This window comes from Odontesthes bonariensis, chromosome 9 (assembly GCF_027942865.1).
Source record: "Odontesthes bonariensis isolate fOdoBon6 chromosome 9, fOdoBon6.hap1, whole genome shotgun sequence".
In the NCBI taxonomy this organism is placed as follows: domain Eukaryota; kingdom Metazoa; phylum Chordata; class Actinopteri; order Atheriniformes; family Atherinopsidae; genus Odontesthes; species Odontesthes bonariensis.
In genome coordinates, this window is record NC_134514.1 from 29,018,184 (window position 1) to 29,034,432 (window position 16,249).

Genomic DNA, 16,249 nt, shown 5'->3' on the forward strand with positions numbered 1-16,249 from the left:
AGGTTCCCCAGTGTGGGAAAAAAAAAAAGAGTCATCTGTGAATAACGAGACTGACGAGAAATGAGTAGGTGAATATATAAAATTAGATTATTAAAATATCTCGTAGAAAAATACAGTTTTTTTTTTCTTTGTTTTTCATTTTTTTTACACAATTGTGCGCACAAAAAAAGGGTTTGAGTCAGCAGCTCGCTGCTGTGTAAACATTGAGGGAGTGTGGAAGAGAAACGTTAGAAAAGTGGATTCGCCTTATTCACAAAAGCATCGATTCTACCAGATTCACACGTGCATACAAAATGTAACGACTGAATTTTGGCTCTGCGCAGCTGTTACTCACATGGTCAAGTTTAGGACATGTGATTGTCGGACACTTGTTTACGTAATGCAGACTCCCATCTCGCAAAAGAAATTGTTTGATCTGAGTCTGGCACAGAGCTATAATCAATGGACCAAAGTCCTTGGCCGTTTGTCACATGTGGGCCCCTGAACAGCAATATCCTCTGCAGTCATCTCTTCCTCCAATGATAGCACGGGGGCCTGGACTTTTCCCTCAAGATCTTTGCACTGGAAGCTTTAAAAAAAAAAAAAAAAAAAAAAGTGCTGACATGTTGAATTAATGCTCCAAAGTCCTCGTCGAGAGTCCCGGTGCTCCAGCCCGGAACTGTGAGTCATGTTCTCAGTAATGATAGACTCTGATCTGGTTGTTATCGTCCAGACCCAGCTGGACCAGGCTGCTCTTGGAGGAAGGAGCCTGATATCGAGTGAACAGAGGTCTGGCAGGCAGAGTTAAAGAAGATGACACGCACTGTGGCCTAATGAGGCGAATTAGACAACAGATGGCAGTGACATGAAGCAGTGTTGGTTATTAGAAAAGGGGAATGTGGGGAAAACTGAGTCAATATTAAGAAAACATGAAAAATAAAATGAGCGAGTGAAGACTGGAGGCCGTCCGTAAGAGTAAAGGGATTTGATCTGCGAACAGATTTGTGCATTTAATGATATGAAACTCGGTGCGTATGACAGAAGGATACATGCTGGTGTCTTTCTTGCGCATCTCCAGCCACCTCTTGTTGCCATCAATCAGCCCCTGGAGCCTCTGGCCATCCACCTCCACTGACTTCTGAATGGACCGCAGGCTGCGGGCATGCTCACTTGGATACAAACAGACATACATTAAGACTATTGTTTTTACATTTAAATATTAAGTTTTGTTAGATGTCATCTAACAGAATCATAATTCAAGATGAATTGCAGGTTGCATTACCTGACAGGAGTGTACGAGGGGTAAGCTGAGGTGGTTCTTGCGGTGCTGGAAGCCACCGGATCAGTAGCTGCTCCTGGAGAACAGAACAACAGCTCAGGAACCAAGAGCAGGGTCTAAGTTAGTGCTGCGGCTGATGTGTCACCAATACACTGACATACCAGGGAATATTTGGCTCCATCTGCTGTGAATGAGGTCGTCTGAGGCTCTCAGGCCGCTGCTGATGGGGGTGCTGAAAAGAGGGGTGGCTGCAGAGCTGCTCTGAGGTGCCAAGTTCCAGAGTGGCTCAGAGAGCCTCAAAGGAGGAGGTGGGGCTGAGGAGCTGTGAGCCAGGCTGTGCATCTGGGGAATGACTGGCACAGACGTGGCAGCTGCAGCGGAGTGAGGCTGAGGCGGAGGCAGAGGGAACGCAGCGTAGGGTGTGGTGCTCTGCGACTGAGCCAGTGAACCCAGTGCACTCAGGACAGTGTTGAGCTGGCCCGAGATCTGCTGCAGGGACACGGCTAGTTCCTGGACTTTGGCCGGGACAGTGGGATGACCTCCTGATGAAAGAGAGACGTGCAGAGATGACGGATAGCATTTAAAGTTGTTGAACAATGGGTAGCCTCAGGGAGGCTCAAAAGAGTTTGCAGGAGCCTCAAGGGGGACAGACATGAAAACAATAGTAAAAAGTGGGGAGAAAAGGAGGTGTACAGGTTTTTAATTGATGATTATCCCTTTTTACAACAATAAAGCAGTACTGACTTTGGCAGGCAGCTCCTGGAGGGTACTTGGAGAATGCTAATAGCTATAGCTACATACTTTCAATGGAGATTTACCTGCAGCACACAACTAACTAACCGACTATGGAAACATATACATTTCTGTTTTCATCTCCCAAAACCCCTAAATTAAAGGAACTGCAGTTGCAATGCTTAAGCCAGGGGGGAGTTTCCTTTTGCTTCGTAAAAAGACAAACGTGTGTGTCACCTGTCCCATCTGGTGGCTCCACAGTGCTACTGAGGTCTGACTCGGTCACATCAAAGGTCACCTTCCTATCTCCAGCTAGCCGAGAGAAGTCGTCAAATATCAGCTGAATAGAGAAAAACACGGAGGGAGACTGTTATTAGGGACATTTTATAAGATTCGCAGATGGATTTAATGAAATGGAATCAAGTGGTTGACATTGAAATGCCCATAATGTGCAGAACTGGTATTGAAAGAGAATTTTTTACATTCCTTCAGGGAAATCCATGATCTGCTGCCAGTCCACTCAGATATATTTCATGGTTGTATCTGAAGCATGCTTTATTGTAAAACTGATTATAAACTGCAACTGATTTTAGCTGACTCTTATCTGTCATACCAATAACTGCAATTAACAATTGTACCTTTGCTTTAGTCAGTCAGAGGCAGAATTAGCCTCGTTGTTACGGTTGATAAGTAATAACTGATCAGCTCTCCTGTTCGGCCTCAGTTGGTGAGTGTTTGTTCATAACATACAGTGTATCACAGCATATGAGAACATGCAGTCCTATTCTTGCGAGGTCCTGTAACATTACACCACATTTTTGGTGGCCTCTGAAGGTGTCTTTGTCAGCCTTTTAAGCATGACAACAAATTCACTTGGAAGGCTGTGCATGTGCAGGACTCAGATGGATACATCGCACAACTGTAGCCAACGCTGTGACAATTTAAAATCAAAAGGCACCCACAGGGCTGCTGTGACGCTTGGCTTTGCAAGTAAATCCCCAATGTTAGTGTCAAGAGGTGCTCTTCGACCTGCGGTGACGGGACTATTCCAAGTTAAGCACCTTAAGACAGCTGCTGTCTTTAAACTGCAGCAGAACCAGGGGGCATAATAAGCAACATGGATATGGTGAGTTTATCGAGTTATAGTTTTGATTTGTTTCATTTGTTTAATATCACCAAAGCCCACAAATGGTTTCTCCTGACCTCTTCAGCCATAGAGGTCTCGAGCTGTTGAAGCTGCTCCTCTTTCCTCCGCAAAAGAGAGTTTCCTCTCTGAACTGTCCGCTGTAAATCTGCCACATATCTGGCCTCCTGACAGAACCAAGAAGAGCAACCAACATTACGTACTTCTCTTAAAAATCAACCAAAATTAGCCAATTATGAGGTCAATTAAGCTTCTACTAGAGGTGGGCCCCACCCCTCCCTGTACCTGCTGAAGGGTTCTTATGATGTCGGCGGTCTCTCCTCCGAGAGCGGGGACCTGAGAGGAGCTGGTCTGGGCCGCCCGCAGAGCTGCCTGTCTCTCCATCAGACGGCTGCTCTCCCTCTCCAGGAAGAGTTTAGTTTTATGGATGGATGAACCATGCGAGGAGATGTACCGCCGGAACCTGGACGCGTGAAGGTGTGGAGATAGGAATTTTGGTTAGAAACGCACTAAAAACAGCCAGTAAGGTCAGCACTATCAGAGCACCTCCGCTTTTAGCTCACAGTGATTAATATCTACGCTACCGCTAGCCTCTCCAGCTGTCATCGTGCAACTGTCACAGCTTTTTACACGTGTCAGAGCCGAAGTGGAGTTTCTTCCAATCACTTTTCACTGACATGAATCCTGTAAATCAAACCAGCAAAACCAAACAGTAGCACGTAGGCGATGGACATTTCTTCTTTACTGTTCTCAGACTGACACGGTTGAGATGGCCAAAGGCTGTTTTTTTTTTTTTTTTGTTGTTGTTTTTGCCTCAAAGATATTGTACTTTTAACATTAGCCATTCGACAAGCCCCAAAAGGGTAACTTACAATGTAAACAAAAACAGCATGTAATGATTTTCAAGTCTCGTAAAAACAATGTTTAACAAACAATAGAGCATAGAAAACATTGAAAGTTGAAAGAAGACGTTCTACTATTTCATCACAATGTACTTGCACATCTTGAATTTGTTGGCAGCAAGATTCAGAATAAGAACACGTTTATCACTATGTAGCATCATCTCTTCTTTTAATGATGATCTGTAAACATCTGGAAACTGGAGAGGCAGTTGCTGGACCTTTGAGTGAGAAATGCTGTCTCATTCTTGTCTGATATAAAATTCGAACTGCTCTACAGTCCTGGTTCATACTTTGTTACATTTCGCATTTCACGATGTGCCAAATGCTTCGTTTTCGTATTCTTATTATCTTTCCGAACTATGAAAGGCCCTCTCTGATCAGAACCTCATCAGAGATGCAGGCTTTTGAACTCAGCCCTGATAACAAGCCAGATGGTCCCGCTCTTTCTTCTCTTATTTATAAATTAATCTCAAGGCACTTTAAAGATGCAGTCAAATTAAGCAGGATCAGACTCAGGATGGGTCGAGACCATCGGCCAAGGCAGCGTCCATGATTTCCACAAAGAATTTCACATTTTGATTTGTTTGATCGCAGAACCTATGGATGCATTTTTTTTGCACATTGCTAAGCCTTGCCAATCTTTACCTCTGACACACTCTGCCAGTCTAAGGTTCTCTTTTCATCCTCAATCATGTTACTGACCTGTTAATGAAATGTGACACGCTCCTCCAGTTGCTTTTTTTTTTCCCGAACCACTTACCTTTCCAGCCTTTTGTTCCCCCCCGCCCCAACTTTCCAGAGACGTGTAAATTCAAGATGAGCTAATATTTTTCGTGGAACAGTAAAACGTCTCCCTTTAAATATTTGATATGTTTTCAGTGTTCCGTTGTGAATAAAATATTGGTTTATCAGATGTTCAAATCACCTCACTCTGCAGATACTGGACACAGTATCCCATATTTTTTTTTTTTTTTATGGAATTGGGATTGTACCAACATAATTACCATGTGATCCAATAAAAACAAAAGAATAGCAGAGTGCTTTACTTTCACAGACATTTCACAGTTATCTGCAGCTCCCTGAGGGTGAGGAGTTCCACATGCAATCACCGAATGACAGCTAGTCCTCTAAGAGCTGAGCACTGCTCAAAAATCTAAACTGTATCAAATACTAAATAGCCACAAAAATGTGTCCTCTGTGTCTCCTTACTCGTCGACGCTGCTGTGGCTGTCGGGGACAGGGGAGGACGTCGGTGGGTCGTCCAGGTCCTCCATATGGAGCGATGAGTTTATCTTGTCACTGGAGGGTGCTGCTGCCTTTTCTGCCTTCTTTTTGCTCTGCTCTGTTTTTGGGCGAGAGCTCTCTCCTTCAGCTTGTTCCAGTTCACTGACAAAAAGAAACCGCAGAAGACACAGCGCCACCTTGAAATTTCCAATTTTTCTCACATCTGACTGAGTCACACATTTGAAATACTATTAACAATGACAATGAAAATACAGAACATAGAAAAGATGAGCTCTTCTTACAAGACGTCACAGTCCTGTGTAAGAAAACTTTACCTGACTCTGCGGCTGAAACGGTCGCATCTCTCCTGCAGCAGCACCACCTTGCTCTCCAGTCGCTCCTTGTCCTCCTTGGCTCTCCTGCTCTCCTCCCTGGCTTTGTCTCTCTCCTCCCTCAGCCTTTCCTCCTCCTCCTTTGCCTCGCTCCTCTCCTCCCTAGCCCTATGGATAAGTTCTCGAGCTTGAGCCGTCTCCTCTCGCATCCTCTGCAGCTCCTCCTTTAGGCAGTCTCTCTCCTGGATCAGTCGCGGTAAAGCCTGAACGCACGCGAACAATACAAGCAGAGAAATGAAAGGTTAAAAGATGGTCAAACAGGTGAATGTAATCAACTCTTGAAGGTGGGTGGGGGGGGTGTAAAGTTTGCACCTCTATCTGTCTGTCAACGTCTTCCTCTTCTTGTCCGAGCTTCCTCCTCTTCCTCTTCAGATCTGCTGCCTGATGGGAGACAGAAACGATAAGTCCATGTGGTTTTTGTGGTTTTAACAGGACGTACGGTATGGAAGTCGAACCTTGGTCTGCAACATGGCCTCCTGGCTCTTCAACTCCTTTGCTCTCAGCTCCAATTGATCTGCCAGAGCCCGCAGTTCCGATTCCTACATGACGGAGTAAAACAAGTTCATTTTAGAAGCAGCTATCGTATCGTTTGAATACTTTGTGCACATCACACATCACAGCTAGAAAAGAAACACTTTGGGGATGACTCACCTTTCGTGAGTGTGCCAGCTCAGTCTTTTGTATCCGTGCATTGAGCTGCAAGCGGAGTTTCTCTAGCTGGACAGTGTGTGAGGCTTGGAGTCGCTCTTGGTCCTCCTGCAGAGTGGACAGCAGGCGCCTACTCAAGGCGGTCTCCTGGAACACAAACACATAGTACTCCCATCAATGATAATTAGCATGCTGCTTGACTACAGAAAATGAACACAAAAATCTGAAGGCAAACAGCACAAAAAAAGAGCTATGTTTAAAGGAGAAATACGTTTGTTTTTTTTGGCGGACATCCTGAGGCCTTAATGACATGTTTGGGAGAGGCTTTGGTCAAAATGCCAAATGATACAGTACAACAATGACTTTTTACACCATGCAATTACACCTCTTATCACAATGACCCGTTTTAGGGGGTTCAAATCCACCTCTCTCAGCAGATGGGTAGTACCCATTAACCCTAGAGGCACATTATTACTATATATAGTAAATATAGTATATAGCATGAAAGCTAACCATTTTCTTTGTAGTCTTGCTGACTGCTCAAAATGCATTTAGGGCTTCTTTTATTTTTTTCAGAGGCATTCATCTGCATCGCTCTCAACCCTTGGCAGCTGGCCATTTGTTTCAATGCAGATAACAAGACAAAGCGGCCTCAAGAAAAGCACACCATGATGCTATATGGTGATCAAACCCTGATTGGCTGCAGGTTAGCTCAAACATTGGTCGTTGTCCAAGGGTCGACAACAATCAATTTCATAACAAAGAGGTGGAAGCGAATGAGCCGATGAATAGCAAAGAAGCACAGATAAAGAGCTCAAAGGACAGCTGCCCAAAGACAATCGTCCATATTTACCAGTCAGCTTTACTCAATCACAAAGCAGATCTTTTTCCACTTCGTGGTTTCACTTCCAAGGTTAAAAAAATGCATTTTTAGTGGATGGGTACTTTAATTAGTATTTAATATTTTGCCTCAACTGTTTAATGATGCTGACTGGTTAAACAAAAAAAAAAAAGACATCCTTTCACTTCAACACATTCTACTGTTTTTATGATTGTACTTTTTATAACAGCATTACTGGGCATAAGCTAATTCCAGAACAGTCTCGGACCTCATCGAGGTATTTCTCTCTGATGCTGTTTATCTCCCTCCTGTGCTCGTCCCTCATCTGCTCCAGCTTCCTCTCGTGATCGCGCTGCGCTTCGTCTCGCACTTCCTGCAGCACATCGGTCAGCTGTGCAGCAGCAGAAAAGGGTCGGTTTAAATCTCAAAGTAAAAATGGAAATTGCACATGAACGTGTTTACACAAAGATACACATGAGGATTGTGAAACTTTGAATGCGCTTGTTCCCCAACCTCTCGGTGGTACTCTGACAGCTGCTGCTCAGGTCGTGGACTCAACATCAGCTCCCTCCTCCGCTCTGTGCTCCTGACCTTTACACAGAAAATATTGAAAACACAAACAGATCATTAATCCATGTTCCTCAGGTTCACTGGCACTCTACAAAAAAAAAAAAAACAGATAGATATTTTGCTATGGGTATGGTCCAGCTGTTCTTTTCCATGTTGACTGTCACTTGGCCCAGCACCTAATCTAATGGATTTTTGGGTGTTTGTGTCTTTTCTTCGGTTCAGAGACACTGTGCTCCATCGATACAGAGCAAGTGTTTGGTTCTTGTCTAGCTTTCAGTTGGATTTGCAAGAATAGATCACATTAACAAAATGTGCTCACACACTGTACATAGAACATTTGAGGTTTTGAAACATAAAGCATTCAGATCAACTCAAAACAATGCGACCTCATCACATCTATCTGGGAATAACAAATTGACAAGATCTGTAACCTAGAATGTGTTTGTAAAACTTGATAACACCTTCATTCTGCTGTTTGCTAAAAACATGACAGAAGTAGTGGTCAAGCGGTTAAAAGGACTGACATTCTTTTGCCAGTCGCTGAAACAAAATATTAGTAGCCATCCACAAAAAACCCAAAAACAATTGCACTATTTGCTTATGCTGGACACCCCGATCTCGTTTGGAATAAGATCATTCATCACGCTCGGTCACCTCCTGTTTCAGAGAGTTCAGCTTCTCCTCGTTCTCTCGCTCGATTCTCCTCTTCTCAGCTTGCAGCTCCTCTTCTGATTCCGCTTTCAGACGTTCAACATCCTGCTTCTTCTGGGCCTCCAGTCTGTCACGTGCCGCCGCTCGTTCCTCCTCCAGACTGATGCGGAACTCCTTTAGAATGACCTCGCTCTCCTCCCTAAGCACATGCGGACGACACCGATATTAAAATAAGGGCATTAAGAGATTAACTTTGGTACATGTTTTATTTACACCGGGTATTTGAAAGGTTATACTGATATCTCCTTGTGTAAGTAGATGTGACACAATCCTGCAGTGGACAGCACCTGTTCAGCCCGCTTCTCACTCAGAGTAAGCAAGATAACACGGGTATAGCTAACAGATAAATGGATTCAAATGCATTGATTTTTAAAAAAAAAATAGCTTTTGCCCACTTTGAGAACTACTGCTCGAACACATATCTTTTGTTTTATAATCCTTAACTGTATGCAAGTTAATCTGACCTGAGTTTGTGTTGCTGCTCCTCCGTCTCCTTCTTGACCGACTCTCCGAGTTCCTTCAGAGTTCTGTCAGACTCCTCATTCAGCCTCGCCTCCTCCTCTCTCCTCTTAGACAGGAGATGCTCCTTAAGAGCCCTGGTCACACACACAACACCCACATTAAGAAACTGTTCTAAACATAGATACATTTAAGAAGTTCCACCCAAAAAGACCATCATGAGAACGGGAAGTAAGCAACATCGACAGCACTGTGTTAAGTTGTAGTATTTGAGTCAAATGGCCTTCTGTGACATGATAAGCTGTAATAAGGTGTCATGCTGTGTTTTTAATGATGACTACAGTCACTCAGTTTTTCCTACCTCAGTTTTTCCTCATTTTCCTCCCTCAGTTTCCTTTCCTCTTCCTCCTCTTCTCTGCTCAGCTTCTCCTGCAATAGACGCATCCTCTTCTGCTTTTCCTTCAGCATACGCTCCCTGTCCGCCCCAACCTCTCGTTCAGCCTCCAACTTTACCCTCTCCTCCTCCTCCTCCTCCTCCACTCTTTCTCTCCGTCTCCTCTCCTCTCTCTCTGCCCTCTTCACATCCTCCTCCTTCTCCCTCTCTTCCTGGATTCTCCAGCTTGGTTCTTCTCCCAGGTTCTGCTGTTTTTTTAAGGCGGGTTTGGTGTCTTCAAGTTGAGCATCCAAAGTTCGGACCGGCCGACCCCTTGAGGTTTCAGGTCTCTGGAAGCCCAGGGACACATCGAGGTTTTGTGCTTTCTGTTGATGGGGGACACCTTGTTCCGAGTGGGATGAGATGGAAAGTGAGGGTGACGAGCTGGACTGGTGGAGGACAAGTCGGTCAACTTCACGCAATGGAGGGTTGTCCTCGTCTTCAACCAGCATTTGGCTAAAGAGAAAGAGAAGGCAGTGTTACAGCAGCTCAGAAATTCTGAAAAAAAAAAAAAAATGCAGATTGTTTCTTCTGGGAAAAAAGCAGGGTTCTGTAAAACAAAAAAACGTTTGGCACCAGATCATATTCACAAGATCCAGTTTTGTAGATGCAACCTCCCTTATTGGAACAAATTAGTTGTTTTTAACAATAACAAAACAACAAACAACCTCCTGTTGGCATCAGCCTTTGCTTTTCCACCATCATCATTCCTTTCTTCCTCCTTGTCCTCTTGTGTTTCTCCTCTGCCCACTTTCTCCAGTGGACTGATTGTCCCAGACAGGTCGTTAATGTCGAGAACCTTCTGCGACAGCTTACAGAGACAAAACAAGAACCGTTAGGACGCGTTTGACATTCAACAGACGAACGAACCAAGAAATTATCAAATTACCTTGACATCTATAGAGGAAGAAGTCTCCTCAATGTTTTTACTGGCTTCAGACTCCTGCAATAAAACACACATGAAAAGATTCAGCGACAGTTCTGAAGTGAAACCAGCATGTGCAGCTATACAAGAAACGCTGAACATGGAAGCAAGCTGCTTATATCAAAGACAAGCACACGGTGTATGTTTGAAGCAGGGCCTACATGCAAACACAACTAGGGTCAGTGTGGAGACAGGCAGGCTGTAAAACCACAAAGTAAAGCATTCTATCACCAAAGCAAGCAGACTCTGGCAGTGGGAAGGTGATGCCGGGAGATAAGTCTTGTGTCTGGTCAAATAGCTCAAAAAATTAACCTCCAATCCAAAAGCAGACAAGCTGTGAAAAGTTTGTGCTGTCAATGGGAGGAGGGATCGGAACTTTCCAATCCAGTCCTCAGGGGCTCAAACAGATTGTCCGATGATCAATTTCATCCACTGCATGAGCGATGGCATCCAAACGGGAAATCACAGCAAGCCCCTAAGGCACTGGAGTCGGACTCTGGGAGCTACATGCACCTGCTTGCACAAACCAGGCAGGGCCAGGGTTGGCGTGGGGTCATGGACGGTGGGGAGGGAGGCAGAGCAAACACCGAACCCTACCTCTGCAGCGAGGGAGAGACTTTCAGTCTTTTGGCAAAGCTTCTTCACATCCAGCTCGGCTGGTTGGACATGAGACGGCCCCCTTTTGAAAACCTCGATGAGTTCTTCCTCACTCTCCGATGCTTCTTTGGGATTCTGGCCTTCCGAGTCATCTTCAATCTCCACTCCCTCCTTTAACGTTTCTTCTCCTCCGCTCTGCACAAACCTCTCGAGCACCTCCTCCTGAGACTCTGTCAGTTTTCTTTGGCTTATGGAGCATCTCTCCAGAGCTTCATCACTCTTACCCTCTTCGTCCTCCTCTTGCCCTCTTTGCTCTCTGCCATCTATCACTACCTCCTCCTTTTCACTTTCCCTCTGTCCTTCATGGGTTTTTCCTATCCTTTTATCAAGTTTGTCCTGCTCTTCCTCCCCCTCCTCCTCGCTCTCTCCTTCTCCATCACTTTCTAAGCAACTTTCCACGACTTCCTCTTCAAATTTTCCATGTTCAACATGTTCAACATTTTGCACCTCTTTCCTCTCTTCAGTTTCATTCTTGCGAACCTCACTGCTCTCCACAGTCCCCCCTTCGTCTCGGCTTTCATCATCCCGGCTTTCTACAAATCTTTCTATCTCTTCATCACTGTCATTTTCCTCTTGCTCATTACTCCTCTTTGTGTCGCCATCTTTCCTGCTTTGTGATACTTCACTTTTCCCTTCACCCTGTTCCACATCTTCCCCAACACAGCACTCCTCTTCCACCTCATCACTCTCTCCCTCCTCTTTCTCCCTCTCTTTGGCCACTTCACTTCCACTCTGATCTTCCTCCCTTTCCTCGCCCTCTTCTCGGCTCGTATCGTCTTTCTCGCCCGCTTCCTCCCCATCTTCCAGCTCAATTCCTCCCCCTTCTTTCGCCTCCCTCACTGCCTCCTCTACTTTTCCTCCCCTTCCATCATCTCCCTTCTCTTTCTGAACATCTTGCAACTCTCCTCCCTCCTCTTCACTTAATTCCTCGGCTACCTCCTCTTCTGACTGTTCGGCAAAGTGTTCAGATTCAGGGTTGGTAGCGCCCACCCCCTCCTCACTGACTTGGTTTCTGGCGCCCGCTTTGGGTGACAGGCTGATGTGGCGACCCTTCAACGAGTCCTTTGTGAAGGATAAGAGGAAGTAGAGTCCATCCGTTGGCAAACAGAGGCGCAAAGGAGGGCGTGCAGAGACACAGGGGACAGAAGGGATTGGGGGGGGGGGGCAGACAAAAAGATCGTGACCTCCTCTGAAAGATGATGGAGGTGGGATTTTCTTGGAACAGCTGCGAGCAAAACCAACAGATCATGCATTTGACGGACACTAAATATGTTAGAACCAACACACAAAAATTTATTTAAAAAAAAAAAAAAATGGACATGTGAATAAATATGTCACCTTGCTAGTTCTGGATCCCCCTCACACACAAATACATGCACACACGGGGGCCGATCTGAGCAGGTTGTTTATGAACTTGAATTCCTTGTTTCAGCAATGAGCCTGTGCCCCTAAATCAGTTATCATGTCTACGTGACGCTAGAAAAAGAAACTAATTACTGTGTTACTACAACGGACACAGGACTAATGCCCCCAGATAATGCGGTTGGAGATCTAATTACAGACATGTACACGCTGAATTGGACATGCACTCTACTGCCAAAAGTATTCGCTCATCTGTCTTTACATGCACATGAACTTAAGTGGCATCCCATCTTAATCCATAGGGTTTAATATGAGGTCGGCCCACCCTTTGCAGCTGAAACAGCTTCAACTTTTCTGGGCAAGCTTTCCACGAGATTTAGGAGTGTGTTTATTGGAATTTTTGACCATTCTTCCAGAAGCGCATTCCTGAGATCAGACACTGACGTTGGAGTCCAGTGGTGGCGTGCTTTACACCACTGCATCCGACGCTTTGCATTGTCCTTGGTGATGTATGGCTTGGATGCAGCTGAGCTTAGCTTGAGCTAATCTGAAGGCCACATGAAGTTTGGAGGTTTGCAGCGATTGACTATTATTGCCAAATTCCCAATATAGCCACTCTCATCTCATGCATCTCTATGGTTCTTTTGTCGGATGACTAATTACGTCAGATTTTGATTGAAAACCAGCCCAAAAGGACTATGTGTCAACTCCCGGTTCACACCGTCGCTCTGCTCTGATAAAATCCTTTTTTCCCCCCCAAGTAACTAAAAGATGACATCTGTGCAGTGAACTTGGCTACACTTACATGTGCAATGATCTCCAGCGTAGATTGATAAAAGCAGCAGAATGTCTTATATGATTTCTCACACAGTTCACAGTGTGGTGGCGTTGGATAAACTTCTGTAACTGTAGCTCTACTTAACTCTGCATGTAACCATACAGAGTGGAAAAATTCTGTCGGTTTAGAACAAAGACTCCGAACTGTCTGCTCAGTGATGATGAGAGGGAGCGGTACTGTTCTCACTTAAGGCAAATAAATAAGTATACAAGTGGATAAGACTAGAATTCATTGTTTTGATGGTGATGACACATGCCAGGGTTATTTTGGTTCAGACAGCAAAGCAGTAACAGTGACAATAGGAGGACAGCAGGACAACGAGGAAGACACAGTAACAGCCGTGCCCATGGGACAGCTCCCAGCAGCACAGCAGCTGCATGGACAAATGTGGGTCAGTGAAAAAAAGGGAGAGGTTTAAAGATCAAAGAGACACAAGAGAATGAATTTCAGAGGATTTAGAAAACACAGTTCCATGAGAAAACAAGAAAAGGCCACAATGCCAACGACACACAGATAATTAGGACTAACTCTCAAATTAAAAATATGTAAATATTCAATTTTTGCGCAGTTATTCCACACATCATCAGCTTTTATTTCCAGAAGAACAAACCTTAAGGATAAAAAAAAGTGTGCGGAATTTCAGCCTCATCAGAGGTGCAGTTTGGCGTGCAGGAACGGCAGCTTTGTGTGTAGGTGTGTGCATGTTTCTACCTGCTGGGAAGGCCGTTCAGGGCTGTGTTCTCCGGACAGAGCCAAGTCCTGCAACTCTGGCTCCGTCCTCTCCTCGGCTGGAGCTGCGCCGCTGGCTTCGCTGTCCTGAACGAAACAAGCACACGGGACACTAAAAACTCTCCCTTGGAGCTGACAAAAGCAAGATAGCCTTTTCTGAAATGCACGGTGGACTTTTCATCAAACTGAAATCAAATCTATCTAACAGAGGGCAGGAGTCACATGATAGCAGTGAGTATGACACAAATGATAAAGAATCATTCAGTGGGGTTACATGACACTGAAAGGATCGGATTATTGGCTAAATTACAATAAGACTAAGTTGGTAATTATCCTTGGATATATGGCGGTGAATGAATCAAATCAGAGGCACAAAGCATGTCATACTCCGGTACTATAGGTGGCGCTGTACCCATTTCAACTATTGCTAATAGACCCACTTCCGGTTGACCGCTTCACCACCAACAACAAACTCAGGTATTCAAGAAAATGGCGAACTAAGAGCAAGATGAAGCTACGGCGCCTATATTTCGTTTGTGATGAACTGCTAATTGCACAAACGCGACGCACAACGGCGCATTCTCCATCTCGTTGTTTGTTTCTTTCTGACGGCGACTACAACAGTAATATCATCTCTTCCGACTTCCGGTTTACGACCCCGGGACAAAATCTCGAGCATGCGCAGAACGCAAAGTCTAATTCACCACGTGCTTCACCCGTCTACAAGCACGTTTATTTTGACTTTCAACCGAGGGGTCTTAATCCGATCGTGAGTAATCCGATCCGATCCAATTTCTTGTCCGATTAAGGTGTCTACATGAACTTAATAACTCAGTCTTATTGTAATTTAGCCAATAATCCGATCCTTTCAGTGCCATGTAACCCCACTCATTGTTGTGAAAAAAGAACTTAACCGGTCTACCTCATATTGTAGACCTCCTCCAAGAGCATCCAGGTCCAGGTGGAGGTTCTTCAGAAGCCTGTCTGAACCACGAGGACTTGGCTAAAAAAAAAAAAGACAACGTCTGGTTTAATAAGGACTTAAAAGTGTATTTCTGAAAGCAACAGAAAGCAAAAAAACCAACCTCATTTTCTGAAATCTTTTCATCATCATTGTCATCATCATCATCATCATCATCATCTAAACCACGCAAAGTAAGTGACACCTTCTCCTCTGGCCGCGTGCCTAAAACACTGGATGTCCCACTGCTTCGAGGACCCTGAAAAAAGAAAAACGTAATAATGACACAAAGCACAAAGGCTTGTTAAGACAAGTAAAACTCAAAGGAAGATTATATGGTCTGACACATCGCAATAAAGCCTTGTTAGGTTCTTACCCGAAGGGATGTCTTGAGGGGATCGAGCCCCCCAGAGCTGCCGAGGGGCCCCCGGAGAGAAGGAGCAGATCCAGGGAGAGGGCCTTGCCCAGGAGCATCCAGACCTCTTAGAGGAGCCAAGTTGGCAAATGGGGACGATAAAGGCCCTAAAGAGGAGCTCAGTGCCTTCAGGGAAAGAGGCACAGTCAGTAAGGGGAGCACTAAGGTGAAGACAGCCAGATCACTTTATGGAAAGATCCGGATAGCTCCAAACCATTCATAAAAGTAGACCTGACCATTTAAAACAAACTAGCAACCATCCCACTCAATGATCACAACTCCAGGCAAACAAGTAGCTATTCTTGGCAGGTTTGAAAGCTGCTGTAGACGACTTATCGCTGTGTATAAATGGCAGTCCTGATTGCAAACATTCTCATGTCACGGTATTTCTGAAGACTCGATAATCTTACAAATGACAGGCAGTTCAACCACAAATGTGTTTAAATTCAAAGCTCGTCACTAACGTCGAGGTTTCCTTTTCATTTGGCAACATTTCATTAATTCATCCAACCGTCTCGTCACATATTTATTCGTCAAGTGCATCAACAGAAATGATCGGAGGTATGTTTGAAAACATGGCGGGCTTTCACGGCAGACTGTAAAACAGACAAACAGTCCAAGAAATAAACTTGAATATGAGTTGCTTGATAAGTTGTTTTTTTTCCTCCATCATTTTTTGCTCTGAGCGTGCCTTATTTCAGCAGAAGTACTAAAAGACTAAAGCAGTTGGTCTGTCTGTACTTAGCTCTGGGCTTAATTTATAGTTATAATGACCAAAACCAACTTATTAATATTTGTGTCACAGCCACGCTGACAGTTTGCATAAAATGCTGGATGTCTTTTAAATTGTCAGCACGTGTAAGGTTACTTCATGGGGATTTTGTTCTTGTTTGGCAAAAAAGCATATCATGCATATCAATTTGCCCTCTGATAAAAAAAAAAAGATACTTAAAAAAATAAGATAATGTGCCATAGATTTTCAGACATTCTGCCCAAATGCTTTTGGAAAAAGATCTGTAACCATGGTGGGCAGTTCCAGCTCAGACCT

At 44.6% G+C, this 16,249-nt stretch overlaps 2 protein-coding genes across 6 annotated transcripts in view; one reads left to right on the forward strand and one right to left on the reverse strand.

Moving 5' to 3' along the window:
* The window catches only part of LOC142388547 (apolipoprotein A-I-like), a 282,451-nt gene that overhangs the window by 245,917 nt on the left and 20,285 nt on the right, over positions 1-16,249 (forward strand). The gene's annotated exons all lie outside the window — the stretch shown is intronic.
* Positions 62-16,249, reverse strand: part of cep164 (centrosomal protein 164) — a 32,368-nt gene continuing 16,180 nt past the window's right edge. For 3 of the 4 annotated variants that reach the window (XM_075473927.1, XM_075473925.1, XM_075473926.1), the window contains exons 5-28: positions 15,163-15,327; positions 14,911-15,045; positions 14,748-14,828; positions 13,808-13,912; positions 10,837-11,958; positions 10,204-10,257; positions 9,983-10,125; positions 9,243-9,770; positions 8,887-9,018; positions 8,366-8,561; positions 7,655-7,732; positions 7,410-7,532; positions 6,304-6,447; positions 6,108-6,191; positions 5,965-6,033; positions 5,596-5,855; positions 5,246-5,422; positions 3,420-3,597; positions 3,194-3,301; positions 2,228-2,330; positions 1,420-1,800; positions 1,262-1,334; positions 1,029-1,148; positions 62-770 (exon numbers count right to left, since the gene is read on the reverse strand). In XM_075473927.1, coding sequence (XP_075330042.1) covers positions 674-770; positions 1,029-1,148; positions 1,262-1,334; positions 1,420-1,800; positions 2,228-2,330; positions 3,194-3,301; positions 3,420-3,597; positions 5,246-5,422; positions 5,596-5,855; positions 5,965-6,033; positions 6,108-6,191; positions 6,304-6,447; positions 7,410-7,532; positions 7,655-7,732; positions 8,366-8,561; positions 8,887-9,018; positions 9,243-9,770; positions 9,983-10,125; positions 10,204-10,257; positions 10,837-11,958; positions 13,808-13,912; positions 14,748-14,828; positions 14,911-15,045; positions 15,163-15,327 — 4,656 coding nt within the window. In that variant the 3' untranslated portion in view covers positions 62-673. The remainder of the gene's footprint in view (positions 771-1,028; positions 1,149-1,261; positions 1,335-1,419; positions 1,801-2,227; positions 2,331-3,193; positions 3,302-3,419; positions 3,598-5,245; positions 5,423-5,595; positions 5,856-5,964; positions 6,034-6,107; positions 6,192-6,303; positions 6,448-7,409; positions 7,533-7,654; positions 7,733-8,365; positions 8,562-8,886; positions 9,019-9,242; positions 9,771-9,982; positions 10,126-10,203; positions 10,258-10,836; positions 11,959-13,807; positions 13,913-14,747; positions 14,829-14,910; positions 15,046-15,162; positions 15,328-16,249) is intronic. The other variant, XM_075473928.1, reaches the window with a different exon arrangement.